Source organism: Lytechinus pictus, chromosome 1 (genome assembly GCF_037042905.1).
Source record: "Lytechinus pictus isolate F3 Inbred chromosome 1, Lp3.0, whole genome shotgun sequence".
Classification (NCBI taxonomy): domain Eukaryota; kingdom Metazoa; phylum Echinodermata; class Echinoidea; order Temnopleuroida; family Toxopneustidae; genus Lytechinus; species Lytechinus pictus.
In genome coordinates, this window is record NC_087245.1 from 35782449 (window position 1) to 35804354 (window position 21906).

At 36.2% G+C, this 21906-nt stretch overlaps 1 protein-coding gene across 1 annotated transcript in view; it reads left to right on the forward strand.

Annotated features, from left to right (window-relative positions):
- The window catches only part of LOC129261856 (nose resistant to fluoxetine protein 6-like), a 30159-nt gene extending 8285 nt beyond the window's left edge, over positions 1–21874 (forward strand). The window contains exons 3-16 of the mRNA XM_064101468.1: positions 297–442; positions 1013–1094; positions 2315–2405; positions 3477–3649; positions 4196–4375; positions 7492–7588; positions 9011–9103; positions 10420–10591; positions 11159–11238; positions 12491–12601; positions 16296–16437; positions 17547–17748; positions 18320–18462; positions 20322–21874. Coding sequence (XP_063957538.1) covers positions 297–442; positions 1013–1094; positions 2315–2405; positions 3477–3649; positions 4196–4375; positions 7492–7588; positions 9011–9103; positions 10420–10591; positions 11159–11238; positions 12491–12601; positions 16296–16437; positions 17547–17748; positions 18320–18462; positions 20322–20432 — 1823 coding nt within the window. The 3' untranslated portion in view covers positions 20433–21874. The remainder of the gene's footprint in view (positions 1–296; positions 443–1012; positions 1095–2314; positions 2406–3476; positions 3650–4195; positions 4376–7491; positions 7589–9010; positions 9104–10419; positions 10592–11158; positions 11239–12490; positions 12602–16295; positions 16438–17546; positions 17749–18319; positions 18463–20321) is intronic.
- The last annotated feature ends 32 nt before the right edge of the window (positions 21875–21906 follow it).

The following is a 21906-nucleotide window of genomic DNA, read 5'->3' on the forward strand; positions in this document are numbered from 1 at the left end:
TTCGATTGCAGTATATATATAAAGGGTAAAAGAAAAACAATTCCTGAAAATGTGTGAATCCTTGGACATTTTATTGATTATAGGTGTGTACAGGTTTAAAAGAAAAAAAACAGACAGGGTGTTGAAAACAAGGCCTGCCGAACAACGGAGGTGGGGGGGGGGGGGTGGTGGGAATTGTGTATTTGTGCATGGTCATCCCCCCCCAATCAACTTTTAAACCCCTTGAGAATATTTAATGAATGGTCGCAATATAAGCTACAACGTTCTTTATCAAGTTTATTTGCTTTTCGTTTCAGTCATAGATGCAACAGGCAAGCCATCCTCGGGGATCTTACAGGGTAATGTCGCCTGGTTAGGAGATTTCAGGCAGTGTATGGACGCTACAGATCTTCACTACTGTCTCCTCAAGTTACCAATACACGCAGAGGCATTTAGCAGGAGGGTAATACAGTCGTTGAATCAAGGGGTAATCGGGGGGGGGGGGTGTGAACTGCCATGCCCTTACTCTCTGGTAAAACTTTATAATGTATTTTGTTATTATGTATAAGGGGGGAGGGGGTATCAGCCACGCCCACTAAGGGGAAGTCTGCAGGCACAGACCCTGATTGAAACTTTGATCAGCAAGTGTGTCTCCACGCAAAGACTAGCACGCAGAAAACTTGCTGAGCGAGGGGGCCTTCAGTACACAAGGCATGAGTAGGCAGCACATTCAGACCATTAACTCGAGTGAAGGGTTTGCACAGCGGACTAACTAAGGGGCGGGGAATGCCCCTGACATAATTTAGAGGAACCTTTTGTTTTTAAATGTCACAAATGTTTTGGCGGGAAAGTCCTTCCAGCAATGTCAGGCTGACCTTTGATCTCTTCTTCTTCCATTTTTTTTGTTTTAAGAAAATACCTGCTCACCTGACAAGGTTTCAAAGCACGCCATTGACCACGCCCATATAACTTGGGCTCTGAGTTATTATACTTTTCTCCCAATCGCTAATAAGCACACCTCTGCATTTTTTAGGTGAGTGGTTCATTGTCACTTGGTGTCTGCGTTCCTGAAGAATGTTCAGGAAAGGATATCAATGATGCCATAAAATTCATTGGTGAGTATAAAATATTGTTCATGAACAGGCCTTTGTATGATTAGAAATATTTATTTTTATATAGATTTGTTTGTACTTATCGTTAGCTCGTAGTTTACGGTAGAGTCGTAGTGGTGGTAGTTGTAATACGACTAATAGCAACAGCAGTAGATTTCACAGTTGTCATGGCTAAACCTCTTGAATATTGTGATTTTTACCTCCGTACAGAGAATGTGTTTGGTAAATTTTTGGTTTGATTTTGATTTGATTTTAATTTAGTTTCGTTAAAATCAAGTAACAATGCAAATGAAATAATACATCATCACCACCACCACCATCATCATCACAATCAACCACCACCACCATCATCATCACAATCAACCACCACCACCATCATCATCATTGACTATCATCGTCATCATCATCATCACCACCACCACCACCATCGTCATCGTCATCGTCACCATCAACCACCACCATCATCGTCTCCATCAACCACCACCACAATCATCACCATCAACCACCACCACCATCATCACCACCACCACCATTACCACTACCATCACCACCACCACTACCATCATCATCACCACCACCACCACCATCATCATCATCATCATCATCATCATCATCATCATCACCACCACCACCATCATCATCATCACCACCACCACCGCCATCATCGTCATCATCATCATCATCATCACCACCACCATCACCACCACCATCATCATCATCATCATCATCATCATCACCACCACCACCACCACCATCATCATCACCATCATCATCACCATCAACCACCACCATCAACCACCACCATCATCACCACCACCACCATCACCACCATTACCACCACCATCATCATCATCATCACCACCACCACCACCACCATCATCGTCTTCATCATCATTATCACCACCACCACCACCATCATCATCACCATCATCATCACCATCAACCACCACCATCAACCACCACCATCATCACCACCACCATCACCACCACCACCATCACCACCATTACCACCACCACCACCATCATCATCACCACCACCACCACCACCATCATCGTCATCATTATCACCACCACCACCACCACCAGTATCACCATCAAACTAATATAGCATTGGTAATGATCCCTTTCCTGTTAGTTCATATAAATCTATATCATTGCTGTATCGCTTTCAAGTACGAACATTTCTAAATTGACCTCTTTATGCCACTTTTTTGTCATTGCAGATATTTTATTATTTAACGGTACTAAGAATCTGATGATCCACTGCAGTGATAGACTAAATCCATTAAGCGATTCTGGGTTCATATGCACCATGTATGTATTGATAGTTTGCAATTATGTTTTTTTTTAAATCCTGTTATACTACTTTTACCTTCATCATGGCTGTGGAATTGCATAGTTTTTAACCCCTTGCTACTTTAAAAGCGAGTCCAGTTTCTCGGTAATTTACTTCTTTTTTAATATGCATATATACTCGTCCTTAATAATGATAGTCTTGAATATTATAATAATGTCCCTTTGAAACAGAGGGTCATGGGGTCGAATCCCAGCCATGGCGTAATTTCCTTCAGCAAAAAATGTATCCACATTGTGCTGCACTCGACCCAGGTTTGGTGAATGGGTACCCGGTAGGAAGAAATTCCTCGAATGCTCGAGCGCCCGATAAAGGTAGCCGTGCTAAAGCCGGGGTAATAATAGCAGGGCCCACTGGGAGAACAGTTTTCGGAACTGAAGTGGCTACCCTGGGTAAATATGCCGCTATTATTATTATTATTATTATTATTATAGTCTTAACCTCTTATAGAAACAAAATAATTGTTATGGGGTTGAAAGGGTGTGTAATACTCATCAAAATGATTTCGTCTTTAACGCGGATTCAAATTCATCAATTTTGTAATTTTGTTTATAATTGCTCCAACGCTCTTGTTCCCTTTCATTATCCCGTCAAGGTGCAGAAGTATTATGATAATTTGATCCACCTTTGACCATAATTCCTCTCATTTCATTTTATCGTTGCACATTCCGTAACACTAATAATGTCAATGGTTTATAAAAAGTTTTCCTTAACAGTTAAGAGCTACTGAAATAATTCAAGTTGATTGGCTGCGTGCATTTGTTATTTTAACTCGAACCAGAACTCTGGAGTCCGTTTCACACAAAAAAAATGTTACAAGTATAGTAACTTTGCCATCATGGCAACTACCATGGTAACAGGGCTCAACATCCAATCACAATCAAGATTTAATTTGGAAGCCACAATAATGACAGTTACAATAATTGTAAGTCTTTATAAAACGGACTTCTGGTCTTTTTGATCTTCTGTTGTAGATGTTATTTATTAACCATATAAACCAATATGAAATCCGTTTTCTCCTTTACTGGTAGAGTGTTTCTGTCACTGCTTTGTGCACTCTGTCTGGGCGCAACGGCTTATGAGAGTTATCGCCATCACTATACCAACATATCGGATGAAGAAAGTATACCCATACTTCAACGGCAGTCTTCTTGCAATAGCAATGAACATAGTCTAAGAAAGACTGAAATAGATGATTCTAAAGGTAATGGTTTTCTGACTCTCGTTTCACTCCTAAAAATATATAAACCATTGACAATTAATAATAATAATAATAATAATAAACAGTTTTTGTATAGCGCATATCACAATTATGAATAATGTCCCTATACGCGCTTCCAAAGGACTTGGATATTATTACCCCAGCTGTATTAGGTGGCGGTAGTTGTGTTTAAATGAAACTCTGTTTTGTTAATATGTTTTGTAGACATATATATAATCATTTTATTTGTTGATTTATTTGAGTTCATTAAAATGCATTGAGCATATAAAAAACATAACAAAACACAAAAAGTAAAGAAAAAAATAATCGTCACAAACTCATTTGTGATTTATTTTCAGATTGTGTACAACACAGCAAAAATGCTCCTAAGAAACTAAATATTAAATGGGTTCTTGAAAGGTATTTCAGAATAGATTTGCTTATATTTTGTCAAAATATTTGTTTCCTTGTTTCAAAGTTATTGCTGTGTTTTCATTGCCCGATCAGTTCATTGAAGAAGAATAAAAACAATATTTTGTTTTACTCCAGATCTGTCAACGTGGCGGCGGTGTTTTCTATGTTTCTCTCTGAGTCGTTCTATAAATCAAATCACTTCAACGATATCAGCGAAAGATGACATTGTGTGTCTTCACGGAATGAGAGTTATTAGTATGTTCTGGATAATAATGGGACATTCATTCAGTTTCCAACAAAAATCGCAAGCACTTGGTAAGAAAATAACCTTGACGGGAATCATCACTTACTCCACGTCACAAGGGGGTTATCACCGACAGAACTCTGTTGCTTGTTATTTTTAACGGCTACTTCTTGGAATATCCAGTGTCTTTTGACCTTTAATTTGTTTGTTTAGCTGTAAGAAGTACGGTATGTTTTCCCTTCAGAAGAGGATTTTCAAGTAGCCGCCACTTCTTTTAAAGTCCATGTTTCCTTTTTGTCTCGCCCACCAGAGGTAAAGGCGAGACTTAGGGATCCAAATGTCGTCCGTCGTCCGTCCCTCACAAACCTAATGACACATAACTCCACAACCGTAAGTCGCTTTTCAACCAAACTTGGATGGTAGATGGACTTGGGGGGACCTGCATGTTATGTTGCAGTCGGAGGTCACATGGTAAGGTCAAATGTCATTTTCAGGTCAACGTTAAAGTCTACATGCAAGTCTCTCTTATGACACCTAACTCCGCAACAGTAAGTCACTTTTCAACCAAACTTGGATGGTAGATGGACTGGGGGGACTTGCATGTTATGTTGCAGTCGGAGGTCACATGGTAAGGTCAAAGGTCATTTTCAGGTCAACGTTAAAGTTTACACGCAAGTCTCTCTTATGACACCTAACTCCACAACCGTAAGTCGCTTTTCAACCAAACTTGGATGGTAGATGGACTTGGGGGACCTGCATCTTATGCCGCAGTCGGAGGTCACATGGTAAGGCCAAAGGTCATTTTCAGGTCAACGTTAAAGTTTACATGCAAGACTCTCTTATGACACCTAACTCCACAACCGTAAATCACTTTTCAACCAAACTTGGATGGTAGATGGACTTGGGAGACCTGCATATTATGTTGCAGTCGGAGGTCACATGGTAAGGTCAAAGGTCATTTTCAGGTCAACGTTAAAGTCTACATGCAAGACTCTCTTATGACACCTAACTCCGCAACCGTAAGTCAATTTTCAACCAAACTTGGATGGTAGATGAACTTGGGGGACCTGCATGTTATACTAAAGTCGGAGGTCACATGATAAGGTAAAATGTCATTTTCAGGTCAACGTTAAAGTTTACATGCAAGACTCTCTTATGACACCTAACTCCGCAACCGTAAGTCACTTTTCAACCAAACTTGAATGGTAGATGGACTTGGGGGACCTGCATGTTATGTTGCAGTCGGAGGTCACATGGTAAGGTCAAAGGTCATTTTCAGGTCAACGTTAAAGTTTACATGCAAGACTCTCTTATGACACCTAACTCCGCAACCGTCAGTCACTTTTCAACAAAACTTGGATGGTAGATGTACTTAGGCGACCTGCATGTTATGTTGAAGTCGGAGGTCACATGGTAAGGTCAAAGGTTATTCCATCCCAGTCATTTCACAATGAAGTTTCGATACAATTCTGTTGCGTGCCCTCGCAAATCACAATATTTCTGGTTATCTTCATAAGTGGGCGAGACACAAAATCGCTTTTGCCTTGTTGTATGATTGGATTTATCAAGCCAAAGCATTACATACCGCTGTTTCATTGAACTTGTTTTTTCCTTTTATCAGAAAGATTTTTATTAAAAATCAACCACGAAAGCAATTCAATTTACAGAAAAATCATGAAGCGAACATGTTTACAACAACTGTACATGCTACTATTATCTAATAATAAAACAAAATTATGATGTTTTTGACTGAGAACCTTTTCAATTTCACAATAGCGTTTCAATACATTCTTAAAAGAGCTAAAACACAACCGATCACCCTTACAACGTGTCGAAAAAATAAAATATTTAGCGTGAAGAATATAACGGTTTACAGTAGAGTATTGAGCGTCAGGGCAACCAAACAAAAATACATTCTTATTCAAATACACGTCATTGTTCAAAAAAAGTATGGAAGTTCTGAATAAATTGTTGAGTTACAGGGCAGTCCCAAAACAGATGCGAAATACTTTCAACAGAGGAAGAACAAAATGTACAGAAATTAGATTCAGATAAGCCCATATCGTAAAGATGTTTGTTCACCCCAATTATCCGATTGAAAAGTTTATATTGAAAGTAGCGGAGTTGTATTAAAAGACAGCATTCAAAGGAAATCATATACAATATATATTCCAATTATTAACCGGTTCGTTTAGAATGGATGCCCATTTTGTTTGCGAAGTCGGGGACTGTTTCATTGAACATGCTCAAAGCACTTTGCCACATAACATAATATCACGGCAAATTCTACTCTCCAAGTGCTTGTAATATATATTAAGGGGAAATAAATGAGAAAACAATCAAATTTCGTCCTTGGCTTAAATATATATCAAATAACCATTTTGTCTTAATTCCAGTTCAGATATTCCCATTCTGTCAAATACACTTAGAAAAAAAATGTTAATTTTTGTTCTCTGATATTTTCCAGGGGATGATCCTAGTATTTTGTGAGAAGGGGCAGGGGAACAAAATGGCCTTTTGAATGATAATACAGAGTTATACGGTTTTAAAACCATCGGTTGAACCCATGTGACAAAAGCGCGCATCAGCATTGGACATTTTTTTAATACACGCGGTAAATAGGCGTAATTTATAAAGGAAATTTGCATAAACCATAGGTTCAACCGATGGTTTTTAAAACCAACTTTGTGAATTCGGGCCGTTGTGTTTCTTTTTAGACTATATTCTATCTTCTGTCTTCCTCTTTTCTCTTTTGTTCACTAAGATCAGGGGAGAGAATGGGGTCCCCCTGTGGGACTCTAAGCTCATCATATGCAACTAACTGTATGACTAAATTGACTATCGTAACTGTATGAAATGAGAAGGAAAAATACCCAGTAATTATATCAATAGGCAATTTAAGCATTAATTGGTTAGTATTTTACTCTGCCACTATGGCTGTTCTGTTGTTGATTTTATATCAACATCTATCAAAATGTTGTATTCAATGGAAATGTATTTTTCAAGTCTTTTGCATGCATTCGCCGATCTTGCTAGAATTATCTTTGTTACGTTTTACAACATTCACATTGAATAGGTTTTAGGGAGTATCTAAATCCAATGATTCTATTGATAAAAAAAAGGACCTTATATTTTTTCTAATAAACGACATAATTTGACCTGAATTGCTATCATGTTATCGTTTCAGCTGATATATTGTGGGTGTACACCGGTCCCGCTAAATGGTTTACAAGTCAAGTTATATACAGTGCTTACGTCGCCTTAGATACATTCTTTTTCCTTGGGTAAGTTGAATCAATTTGAATCAATAATTTATATTTCCCATTAAACCAATAACATAAAAAACTGAATTATTGCATTTATACAAGTACTACAACAGTAGCTATTTATTCTACCTTACTACTGTTACTTAATCTACTACTACTACTACTACTACTACTACTACTACTACTACTACTACTACTACTACTACTACTACTGCCACTACTACTACTGCCACTACTACTACTACTTCTACTACTACTACTACTACTACTACTACTACTACTACTACTACTACTACTACTACTACTACTACTACTACTACATGTACTACTACTACCACTTCTACTACTACGACTACTACTGCTGCTGATGCTGCTACTAAATACTACTACTGCTACTACTACTACTACTACTACTACTACTACTACTACTATTACTACTACTACTACTGCTACTACTGCTACTACTTTTACTACTACTACTACTACTACTACTACTACTACTACTACTACTACTACTACTACTATACTTTTACTACCACTACTACCACTACTACCACTACTACTTCTACTACTACTACTACTACTTCTACTTCTACTACTAGTACTACTACTGACGGGTGTACTTTTTTCGTTTTATCTTTACAGATTTTTTTATTATTTTTTATTATTATTATTATTTTTTTTTTTTTTTGGGGGGGGGGGGTAACACCATTACCCCCTTCCCATAACTGGAAAATAAAATATTTCTTTCTCATTCATTGAAACTGCAATTGTAGGTTATTTCTGTCCACCAAATAATGCAATAAAATGTGGATACATGAATGACTTACAATTTGGTAGTGATGTTATGATATACTAACAAAGAATTAACAAAGAATAATTGCAATGTAAAGCGCTTAGAAACAAAGTGTAATGAGCGCTATATAATTGTAACTATTATTATTATAAGAATTAGCCTTTTTACAATGGAATATAATTGATAAAGTTCTGGGGAATGGACTCAACAAATATTCGTTTGTACTCTTAATGAGTGATACATTATTTATCTGTTATATCAATACATTAATGAAAGTATTAATGAAGTTTTAGGCAGTTGTTTTGTGATTTTTTGTCATTTTATTTATTTATATATTTATATAATTATTTATTTATTCACTTATTTACTTATGTATTTATTTATTTATTCATTATTTTATTGATTGATTGATTGATTTACTCATTGATTTATTTTTTTATATATTTATTTTTGTTTAAATTGTTTTTATTGATCGATTGATATCATTTTTTTATTTATTTATGTATTCATTTATTTATTCATTTATTCATTTGTTGATTGCTTGATTGATTGATTAATTTGTATTTTGCCCCTGAATTAAAATGGGGTCGTATGCGTGTATCACTAAATTCACCTAATTTTTGTTATTATTTTGTATCATACAGCGGTCTCCTTGTTGCCTATACAGGGTTCAAATACATGGCAAAGTCTGTTGGAAGAGTGAACTGGTTAATTGCAATAGTTCATCGTTATCTCAGGTAATAATCTACTTTGGCCACTCTCCACCCGGGTGAAGTCAATGTTGTACTCGATTAGGGCGACAGAGGGGGTTTTCACTCCGACGCATACGGAGAATTCAAGAATAGAACAAACAAATGTTTGTCTAATTACCTTTATGACAAAGAACAACCAAGAAGGCTTTGTCGAAAATTTGGGAATGAACGAAGCAGCAATTTCGTCCTGGACTCTGATGGACAAACGACATATATTTGCAATTATTTTTCAGCTCCGAAACTCAGGACGAAACTCATGTTCCGGTTCACCAATTACAATCATATAGATTTTCGACAAAGACTTCCCAGCTATTCTCTGTGATTTGATGGGCATTCTCAATACATTTTCTGTGGGATTTTTTTAAACCCTGTGTACGTCTCCTTGCAAAAAACTCCCTGTGCTTGAACGATTACATTACCACAATAGCAGGGTAAATTCTGGTATTGAATTCTTGTTTGGTTTATTTTTCACGCAAAATCACATTGATAAACTTGTCAAGTCATAGTAGCCCGTATCATGAATTAAGGAAAGTCTTTAATCAAATTTCTATAAGTATAGCGCAGATTGCATCCTGAATTTTCCGTCCAATTGATGCTAGCGAAGTGATTTTATACCAGGTGTTTTTTAAGTTTGAATATAATAGTGTACGTAGAATGCCTTATGATATTGATGGGCATGGATGTCGATCGATGTTCATGGTTGGTCGGATGACAAACCCAAACTGTGACGAGATCTTTTTGTGTTTAGGGAGAGGAGGGGGTCAGTGGCGTAAAAGTCTAAATTTGTTATGGGACAGACATTGTGTAAAAGACAAAATATTAAAAAGCCGCGAGCGAGCTAAAAATGACCTTTTCAATACAAACATTTTAATTTGTGATACCTTTTGACATTATATTTTAAAGATATATACATTTGAACTCTCTTTTTTTTTTTTTTTTTCTTCTTTCCTTCAATCGTGAAACATTTGGGCTCTATTGGTTCAAGTCCCATATCTGTACGCAGGGGGGGGGGTAATCCTTAAGACGAACGGTTTAACTTTATGTTAGCTGTATGTAAGACTAGACTAGATAAGACTAGATACTACTTGTGTGTACTTGATCGACAATGCGAGCACGAAGTTCGAGCAGAAATCTTTTGAAAGAAAACAAAATACACGCTATAGTGGGTGATTGACTTACACCATGAATTTATCTCTGGTTTAAAAAATGCTTGACACGGTCCTATCAACACTGACTGGTTTAGTTTTAAAACCATTGATTTGGCAGTGATCGTTTTTCCATCATGTCTTTACTATCCACAGAATAACACCGGCAATGGCCGTCATGATTCTTTTATACACCTTTGTGTACCCGTATCTTGGTGAGGGACCTTTCTGGCATTTACGAGTCCAAGATACCCTAGCCTGTTACGATTGGTGGTGGACCAACTTCCTTTACATCAACAATTTCGTGCCATCGAATACATCCTCCGGGGTACAGTTTCCTTTTTTTTATTGAGATAATGGGGCCATTATAAGTACGGACATGAAGGTTCTATCTCCATGGTAGGGCTGGGGGGGGGGGGGGGGGGGGGAGGTGATTCAGCCTACCTCTTGGACTTGGCCGTTGACTCCGGTCATGCCAAAGACCGGCAGCACACCACCTATGATGTCGTCTGCTCATTCTTTTGGTGGTTAAGTGCGACTCCAAGTCGACTCCAAGTTGCACTTGAATCTTTGTGAAAAAAACCCTGTTCTGTTTAATTGCCAAAAAAACATCCTGATATGACAAATTTGAAGGATTGATTCTGTCACATTTTCTGTAAAGTCTTCTGTTTCTGAAAATAAACTTCTGTAATTTTTTTTTAAATTATATTATATATAGTATATGATATTGATTGGATGTTTACTCTGTTACCATGGTAGTTATCATAATGGTAAATTTACAATAATTGTAGATTTATATGAAACAAGTACCTTGTGGTGATTAAGGTCTGAAAACTAGCCTATTTATTTGACCAAAGAAGAACATTTTATGTGCCTTTTCTCTCTCGTGGTTCAGTGCTTATCCTGGTCGTGGTATCTTGCCACGGACATGCAGCTATTTCTGCTTTCAATCATCCTCATCGTTCTCATCTGGTGGTAAGATATCTTCTTTAATGATCTTCCAGCAGAAATCCTGCTGAACCCTAATCCTCCGTTGACACAGGGGCGGATCCAAGGTTTCATTATGGCTAATCAGGGGTGAAGACAAATCTATTATAATTGGCAAACATTTTGGAAAACAAAAGAGGGGGTTCGGATTGCCCCCTCCCCCAAAAAGGACATGATTGCTGTTTAGAAATGATTGACAAGTGAAAAGGAATGAATTAACAAGTAAAGATGAAAAGATTTTTCTAAAGGAGCGGGAGATGTGCTCCACTTTTGCATGGTGTACAAATATTGTTTGCATATTTAGTCAAATAATGCCCCTGCCCCCCCCCCCCCCACCCCCGCTGGATCATCGCCTACAATGAGAGTCAAATACGCAATTAAGCAGTACTCTTTGGTTTCATCCCTTGATCTTGAAACTTGGAACTTGAACAAACTCAAGTTGTCCCTTTGCACAATGGGAGAGCCAGGAATGCTGGGGGGGGGGGGGGGCGGTCTCATCCGTCTCAGTGCCTTACTAGCGAGTAAAATTTTGATAATGTTCTGAGTTTCGACGGAGCAGGGGACGGAAAGGGGAGGGGGAAGGGCAGCGGAGTCTCCTGTCTACATGATAGAAATCAGTGCTTTTAGAATACTAGTATGCGCATTATGTGGTTTCTAGTGGGATCCCTATGGCATGTTTGCTTTAGTTTTCAATCGTGCTACCATGAACCATAACTTGGAAGTAGGCTCAAAGTTATACAAAACTTGTATGCCCATCCACAACCATCAATATGACCAATTTGTTTGCTGTTGATATGCATGAACATTAAAAAAAATCCTGTAGGTTGAGTTCCCTTTGCTTCATTAGCTAATATTTCGTCAGGTTTGTTGATGTCGAATCGAAAATAATGCTTGTCTCAATCAATCAATCAATCAATCAAAATCAATACAATGCATCCACTTCATATGCAATAAATCCTGCTATATTATGATAAGCCAACTATGAAATGAATGGGTAGGACTATTAATTTAAAATATTCTTAAACGGTCTATATTGAAACAACAATGTTCACAGCTCAATATTTTTTAAAACATTTGTTTAACTTTTTGTAAAATATTCAGGAATCAGTTGAGATCGTAAACCAGTCTGTCAGAGTGCAGGTTGTGGTACTGTTAAATTTCACTTTGACCGTATATTAATATTCTTAGCATTAGTTACTATGTTTTGATTACTCTAATTTATTTGAATGTTTCTTTACAGGTTTCCAGTTATTGGCATCTTTGTATTATGTCTTCTGACAGTCACCAGTATCATCATACGTGCTGTTCTCTTTTCTGTGAGGGAGTACCAAGCAACTCAATTTGCCAATGCGTAAATTCACATTTTCATTATATATATCATTATTACAGAATAAATAACAAACATATATAGTCGGGTCCGCAGGGGCAGGGGCGTCGATCCATTTTTCAGATGGGGGGGGGGCAAAATCATAAATCAACGTTCCAAAGGCGCTCGATCACACAAAACGAACAAACTCACCCACACACACACACACACACCCTCACACACATAGGCCTATATATATTCATTTATGACTCATAAGAAAGAGATACACATCTCAACAACAAATTAATATGCGAACGCGAAGCGCGAGGTGAAATATTTTAGTATACTGACCTGGAAACAGGAAAAAGGTCCCTGTTTGTAATGACTCATGAGGAGGATATATACATTTATTTCACTAACAGATAATGCGAGTGCCGATAGCGAGCTGAAATTTATTTATATATTGACCTGAAAGCTTGATAATCTAAGTATTTTTGGTACCAATGATTAAGATGGGTATCTAAATGTACAATAGATGCGAGCGCGAAGCGCGAGCTGAAAATTTTGATATTTTGATATGAAAAAAATGACAGTTTAATGGACGTTTTTAATAAAGAACAAGATATATATCCAACAAAAGATTGTTGCAAATCGAAGCGGGAGTTCTTTTGAGGTTTAGAACTGAAAACGGGACAATTTCACCTATTTAAAGGTCAAGTCCGCCCCAGAATATTGTTGATTTGAATGGATAGAGAAAAATCAAACGAACATAACACTGAAAATTTCATCAAAATCGGATGTAGAATAAGAAAGTTATGACATTTTAAAGTTTTGCTTATTTTTCACGAAACAGTTATATGCAGAACTCAATGATATGCAAATGAGAGAGTCGATGATGTCACTCACTCACTCACTATTTCTTTTGTTTTTTATTGTTTGATTTATACAATATTTCAATATTTACATATTTGACCATTGGGACCAACTTGATTTAATCACAAACTGTTAAAATAATGGTAATTGCACCTGTTCAGGGAGGAATAATAGTTCGTTCCACATGACGATGAGGAGAAAATTAGAATTTTTCATATTTCATATACTTAAAGGAGAATGAAACCCTTGAAACCAGCTGAATCCATATCAAAGAGAAAAATCAAAGAAACACATTGTTGAAAGTTTGAGGAAGATTGAATGAATAATAAGAAAGTTATGAGCATTTGAATATTGAGATCACTAATGCCATGTAGATCCTCCCATTGGCAATGCGACCAAGATCTGTGATGTCACACACGTACAACTCCCTCATTACTTAAGTACTTATTTCACTTATATTCTCACTTTTATAGAGTCTATCACAAGGTGAGGTGTTCTCTTTATGAGAGGACAAGTACAGAGGTTTCACAACATTATATCATTGATGAATCGTTTGTCATATGATTAGAATGAGCAAAAAGAGATGTTTTGGGGTATATTTTCAGTGTCCAAAAGGGGAGAGTTGTTCATCTGTGACATCATAGATCTTGGTCGCATTGCCAATGGGAGGATCTCCATAGCATTAGTGATCTCGACATTCAAATGCTCATAACTCTTCTATTGCTAGTCCTATTTTACTCAAACTTTTGTTGATCTCATTCTTTGATTTTTCTGCTTTCACAAAAGCTAACTTGCTCCAAGAGTTTCATTCTCCTTTAAATAAAAAAGAAATAGTGAGTGGGTGACGTCATCTGCCTGCTCATTAATTTGCATACCGACCAGGATGTGCATATAACTGTTTTGTGAAATTAAGCAAAACTTAAAAATGCCATAACTTTCTTATTTTACAACCGATTTTGATGAAATTTTCAGTGTTGTGTTTGTTGGATTTTTCTCCTTTTATTCAAACCAGCTTCTTATTGGGGTGGACTTGTGTAGGGTTTTTGCTACAGAAATGATGCGAGCGTGAAGCGCGAGCTGAAAATGTTTATATTCCAATTTGAAAAGCGAACATTTTGAGCACGAGTTTAAATAAAGAACGAGTTGTGTATGTCAATCTCGCTTGCTGATTTCTGTGTAACATTACAATCTCATTTTATTTTTGCACATGCGGAATTATTGGGAGGGCAAAACGATATGTTTGCACCCCAATATTATCATTGGTGGGGCGATCGCCCCCCCCCCCCCTGCGCAGGAGGTGGGGGAATGTGCAGATCGATATATCTAATATAGGCCTATACAAGTTGAGAGCAAAAAAAGAGGAAATACCCTGGCGCCGCTCTTTTCATATATTTGGCTCTTACGGGCCAGGTTTAACTCTATTTTTATTCGAGCAAAAATCATCGTGAAAGAGCAACTCTTAGTGACGTTGCAAGAATCGTAACGTATATTTTCGATCAAAAAATTTATTATGTCTTGCTTTTATTTTGTGGGAGCGTTATGGTCTAGATGCAGTGACATACAGGTGGGGGGTTGAGGCGCTTGTCTCCATTTTTTGTGTGAAAATGATGAAAATCCATATTTTATTGTTCGAAATTAATACACATGAAATGAAATACTCCGAAAATTTGCTTTGCCCAATTGATCGTGGGCCCGGCAGCCGCTGTGTAGCGCCAGATCGACGAGGCTCTATCCCTTTAATCGTTGAACGCCAAACAGGGTAGCAGCAACTCCCATCTTTTAACGTCTTTTGGTCTGACGCGGCCGGGGTTTGAACCCCCGACCTCCCGGTTGTGAGACGGACGCTCTACCAACTGAGCCAACACACCAGTTTTTCGCGACCAAGAAAAGGAAAGAGAAAAGTGTTAAACATATCATTTTCTCTGAATGTTGTCAAAATCTATCACAAAATTAGATTTTCATAATAAAAATGTCGAAATTTTTGCTCACTCGCAGTAGAGTATATAGGCCTACACATAGTAACTGCGCTATATAAAGAGACCGTATGACATTCCATTATTAGTATTATTAGTATTATTATTGATATTATTGTTATTGTTATTAATAGTATTATTATTATTGGTATTATTATTATTATTATTATTATTATCATTATTATTATTGTTATTATCATTATTATCATTATTATTATTGTTATCATTATTATTATTATGATTATTAATTAATTGCAAATTTGAAATTTGTTGGTGACCTCCTTGCAACAAGAAGTGTAAACTAATTTGCTAATAAATCAATCTATTAGTTATAAAGTTACAACATAAATTTTGCAATGGATTTCAAATATTTCTTACAACAACCCCCCCCCCCTTGAAGTTCCTTGCCACCTACCCCAAATCTATCAGTTGTGAGAAGATAAAAACGTTGCTGATACGAAAACTAAACATCAATAACAAAAAGGGGACTATAATCTAATAAAGAAGATATATTTATATTGCTGTTGCAGTGGCAAAGGAGAGTGGAACTTTGCAAATAATCAAGGTCTCCAGGAATTAAATACGAAGGGAGGTCATTGAAAGAAAGATGGCTTTCTTAACACGATTGCCACTATGGAAAAGGGATAAAAATAATGTCAAGAAATATCACAAAGCTTCAAATATGAATGTACAGAAAGAGGATACAATGCAAGGTAAGCACTGTAACGCAAAAGAGGTGGACCATGTCTGGCTTTGTCATGTGCAATACTTCAGTTGTTGGATTTATGTCTTGGCTCTAATAATCATTCCTGCAATATATATTGAATCATAATTTTGTTATTAAATCTAATCTTGACTGATAACTATTTTTTTCTCTTTTTTTTCTTTCATAGACTAGTCGGTCATCATGGTGATATGTCCATGTTCATCTTCTCTGTAAAGCCTTATGCTAATGCCACGCCATACTTGATCGGTATTGCCATGGGATATATTCTGCATATACTAAAGAACAAAAGAGTTCCAAGATTGCATGTGGTAAGTAATATATATTGTCTCTCCCGTGTCTTTTTTTATTTTGGAATTTGAAGAGGAAAAATGGTCGAGATACGAAATGTTTGTTGCATTTATGACCTGAACAGTCGTTCAGAACTGTTTTCAAACTATTTTTACCTGTGGAAGATTCTGTGTCGATTGTCCAAAAACCGTTCAGTACCTTACAAATTTACTTTGTTGAATGAGGTCAACATGGATGACATGAAATAAAATTATTATTATTATTATTAGTAGTAGTAGTAGTAGTAGTAGTATAGTAGTAGTAGTAGTAGTAGTAGTATTAGTAGTAGTAGTAATAGTAGTAGTAGTAGTAGTAGTAGTAGTAGTAGTAGTAGTAGTAGTAGTAGTAGTAGTAGTAGTAGTAGTAGTAGTAGTAGTAGTAATCTATTAATGTCTGCATATTGGGGAAATAATAATCTCATTGAATATGGAAGTATTAAATCAAGTGTCAAAGAAGGCATCGATATGAAAATATCTTGATCTTAGAATAGCTGAAAAAGCTATTCAAACTTGGCTCATGTATGAAATATGTACATGTATGGGAGGAATGATGGACTGGTTTGATTTGCGGGGAGGGAGCATGAGGTCAAAGGTTACAGAGGTCATTAAGACATTGGCATATCTCTTGTTTGATAACTTTAGAAACGTTTTAGGGTTAAACCTCAAACTTGGTTCATTTATGCTTAATAATGTAAGTGATTTTAGTCTGTTACGATTTTGGGGTCATAATCAAAGAAATATCACGAGTTAGGTACAATGTATGAAACCTAATCTTGATTTCGCAAATTATGCGGAATCATTACTTTCGATTGTACTGTTGAGAGTCCCTCAAGCAGCAATGAAATCAAGGCCGGCCATGGTCTTGACCTCAGGTCGCTTCATATGTGCAAAGTCTATCAATGGGAAAAGATGATCTCTAGTGGCCTTGTGACTGGCAGAAGTATCGGCCTCGTCTATAACCCTTCACATCAGTAATTCATTATCAATCAGTCTAACATCATAGCGAGAAACAGTTCTATAGACCATTTCGGATTGTAAGGGGTAATAGAAAAAGTTGCAAAATATGTTTTTATGTTATTTTTTATATTCAGATCATAGTTGTACTTGGTTGGTTGACATCCTTTGCCATTGGAATGTCCCTGGTGTATGGTCTGTATAGTATTTTCGATCACCCAGGGATGGAGCTCGTTCCTCTGGACAAGACTCTTAATGTTCTGTATGGCAGCATCGGCAAACTTGCCTGGACATTGGCTATGTCCTGGGTAGTCTTCTCCTGTCATCATGGCTACGGAGGTAATTAACTAATCTCCTTAATGGTCACTCCTTAATCGGCGAATATGCAGTCAGTTAGGAATGGAAACGATTTCGTTCCACTTCCTAATTCGTGAATTACGTGTGGAACAAGGTTTAGTTTCAATCCTTTATGAGTGGATTCATAGTGAATTTGGAGTGAAAGAAAAGGTTTGATTTCACTCCATAACCTGGAAAAGATTAGCTATACTCCTTATTGACTGAATTAATAGCGAATAAAGAGCGTTAAAGAGTTTAGTTTAACTTCTTAATGAGTGAAATTACAGTAAGTAGTGTATGTAAAAAGTTTTGTGTCACAGCTTAAGGGAATTTATAGTGAAGTTATATTTTCACCACTTAATAAATGAAAAAAAAATGAGTGTAAGTGCATGTCGGACCCAAAATTGCTCAAAAAACATGATTTTGAATGCGTAGTCAATGCAAATTGTGTTTTTATTTTCAACCAAAAATTGTGATTGTATTGATGTTTTGCTAGTTGAAACAGATTTTGTGATTGATATTTATGATCGCAAAAGGGCCCCCAACATCTCATCTGTATTGTTCATTATTACAGGTGTGATAAATCGATTTCTTTCCTGGAGATTGTGGATCCCTTTGTCTCGATTGACGTTCTGTGCGTATCTACTACATCCTGCTATTATTTATCTCTTCACTGGAACCGTTACAACGAGCTACAATGTAACCGTCATCGATCAGGTAGGCCAGTGTACAGCATGGTTTACCAAGTAAACTTACTGATTGAAAAGAAAATAATGAATTGTAATATATGGAACAACCTATTTTCATTTAACCATTGGTGTCGATGACTGACATGTATTTTGTTCTGTGAGGATTTTTAAAGTTAAGGTGTTTTTTTTTTTTGGGGGGGGGGGGACGGGGTCAGTGTCGCAACAAGTCCAAGATTTATCAAGTAATATTGAACATCCTGCCTTGGTTTCAGGTCACATGACCAAGGTCAAAGGTCATTTAGGGTCAATGAACTTAGACCATGCTGGGGGAATCAATATCGAAATCTAACCTAATGTTAAGTTTTTGAAATGTCATCATAACTTTAATAGAAAGTACGTGGACCTAGTTCATTAAACTGGGACATATGGATAATCAAGTATTACTGAATATCCTGCTTGAGTTTCAGGTCACATGACTAAAGGTCAAAGGTCATTTAGGGTCATTGAACTTTGGGCATATTGGGGGTATTTGTTGAATTTCCATCATAACTTTTAAAGTTTATGGATCTAGTTCATAAAACTTGGACATAAGTATCACTAAACATCCTGTGTGAGTTTCTGGTCACATGACCAAGCTGGAAGGTCATTTAAGGTCGATGAACTTTGGTCATGTTGTAGGTAATTTTTGCATTGGCATCATAACTTTAAAAGTTTATGGATATAGTTAATGAAATGGGGTAATCCACTATCATTGCTCATCTTGCACAAGTCTTAGGTCACCTGATCAAGGTCAAATGTCATTTAGGGTCAATGAACGTAGTAGCATATTATATGAATGGTGTTTTTTGTGAATAATTATTTTATAGTAATTTTCAAGGTCAGCACAGCTGCTATATTGAATCGTGTGATGCAGGCGAGACAGCCAGAGGCACTCCACTTTTTCATGGTTATTTCCGTTTATACACTCCTTTAACAATTTTATTTCTCATTGCTTTTTTATGTTCTTCACTTGTTTCTTACGTCCTAAAAAGTCACGACACGGTGCGGTATCATCTTTTTCATGTTACAGATTTATCACGAAAATCATTTAGGGTTGAAAGAGACTCGTATAGAAAGTATTATATACGTCTTATCATATATCCTAGCAATATATGCAATAGTGTTGTTCAACCCTAAAAGGATTGGGGTATTTGTGATGTACATGTATTAATGATTGGGGGCATGATGGCCCCCTTCAGATCTTGGCCGCCGTTCGCGCCGAAATTCGGCACGCTTATTCAAATGACAAACCATTATTTTAAAAATCCTGAAATTATTATTTTTTAATTATCATGAATAAAATATGCAAATTTGAGTGTGAAAATATTATTTACATATTTAACACCCAATTTCAGGCAGAATTTAATTTTGTCATACATAGAATTTTGTCATCTAATATTTAGGTTTTCACAAAGAAACATTGCAAGAGCTATATTTTCTTTCCTTCTGTGTCATTTCCTTTGTATATTTTTGTTTTTCATTTTTTTATCAATGAAAATTATTACACCGTTAAACAACTTAATTTAACACTAGAATAATTAAGCAGACTAATTATAATGGAAAATTATATATAAATAAATGATAATGATAATAAAAATCTCCCATTGTCTTTGCACACAAAGTTAAAAAATGAGGCAGTTACATGGGATAAGATGCATAAAATGTAGCAAGTGCTTTTGCTAGGCATTCTCAACAGTTGCGCTACACTTCAAAGAAGAAAGTTTAGGATTAAATAGCTACTTCAATTATTGCAAGTCACGTGTTCTACAATTTAAATACTGCCGAAACAGTAATAAAAAAAAACTGTTTAAATAGTATTAGTATCTGTTTTTTCCTCTTCCCATTCAGAGTTTTCTTTTCGCTGGTTTCGTCACGATCAGCTACTCAGCAGCTTCCATCCTCTCTTCGTTGATTGAGATGCCGATAGGAAGTCTTCAAAAAATGTTCCTAAAGAGATAATTCATACTTTGAGTTTTGACACCAATTATTGTTTGGTGTAAAAATAAGTGAATCTCTGGAAAATAATGTTCAACTGAAGAAGCCAAGAAACTCAAACAGTATAAGCAATAACATAACATGAACTAAGAAGACACGGGAACATAATTGAGTTGAACTCGAAGAAGTATGGTAGGGCACTAGTATATTGAAATGACCCCTGTGCCTCACTATAACCTCATATCATAATTAAGTAAATTATTTTATTCAATTTAAGGAATATTAAACAATCGTAAAAGAGAATGGAAGAGCTAATTAAAATTTACGAGAGCAATTTATAAAAGAATATCAATTAAGAGATAAGTGGATGGAGATGAATAACATGTTAATAATAATAATTGTGGCTACTTACCGGTATATAGCGCACAGGCCTTATCTACCTTTCGGTGCTCATGGCGCTTTAAAAAAAGACCCTGCTATTATTGCTATAATTTGGATGATTATGTTGAACAAAATAATCAGATGTGAGAATGATGAATGAATTTGGAGGATAAAATAATAAGGTATCTTTATTGTTACTGTAAAATGATTGGCATTCTTTAGCTTGAAATATTTTTGAAATATATTTGTTTTTAATATGTCCGCTATTTTTATGAAGTCATAGAAAATGAGGATATGTTTAAAATAATATATGGTGCTAATGGGTTATCTATTTATCCACTTGCCTACATGTATGACTAGAAAAATTAAGATTGTTTTCTGTATGATTATACATCATTTAAAATATCTGAACTAATGAGAAATTTATTTGCTATGTATTTTATTTTGTGTATTTCTCAAGTATTGCATTGTGTGTGTTTTTTTGCAAAACTCAAAAGTTAATAAGATAATTATGTGCTTTGAATTTGTTCACGGGGGTAGCGAGTTACAATGTCATGATGATACAATTACTTTTTTCATTGTTGAATTGTAGAAAAAAAATTCTTATTCCAATCGATATGTAATTGGAGTACTTCAGGGCACAGGCGGATCCGGGGGGGGGGGCACAGCCGGCCCGCCCCCCCCCCCCCTTTGAAAGGCACAATTAAACTTTGTACTGTAAATATGCCGTTAAAACACAAGTGTCCCCCCTCCCCTTTGACTTTGAAAGTGAGGACCTTTTTTTTTTCTTCTTTTTTGTACTTGCTTGTCAAATTTTTTCGTGGACCAAATGTCCTTAATTTTGGGGTGAAAACCTTTTTTTTTTAACCCTGGATCCGCCCCTGCTTCAGGTTTTTTTCCCGTTTGCGCTAAATATTGGTATGTTTTACATTCCAAGCTGTATTGATATTCTATTTCCAAGGCAGTGTGTGTACTTATGTTTCTAATGTGTTATTAAAATGTGGCGATAACACTGGTATTTCTTTTTTTTTATACAAATTCTATTTTGTTAATACTTTTTATATTAAAATGAAAATGTAACTAAATCCTGTCAACCATATTCCACTCATGTTTAATT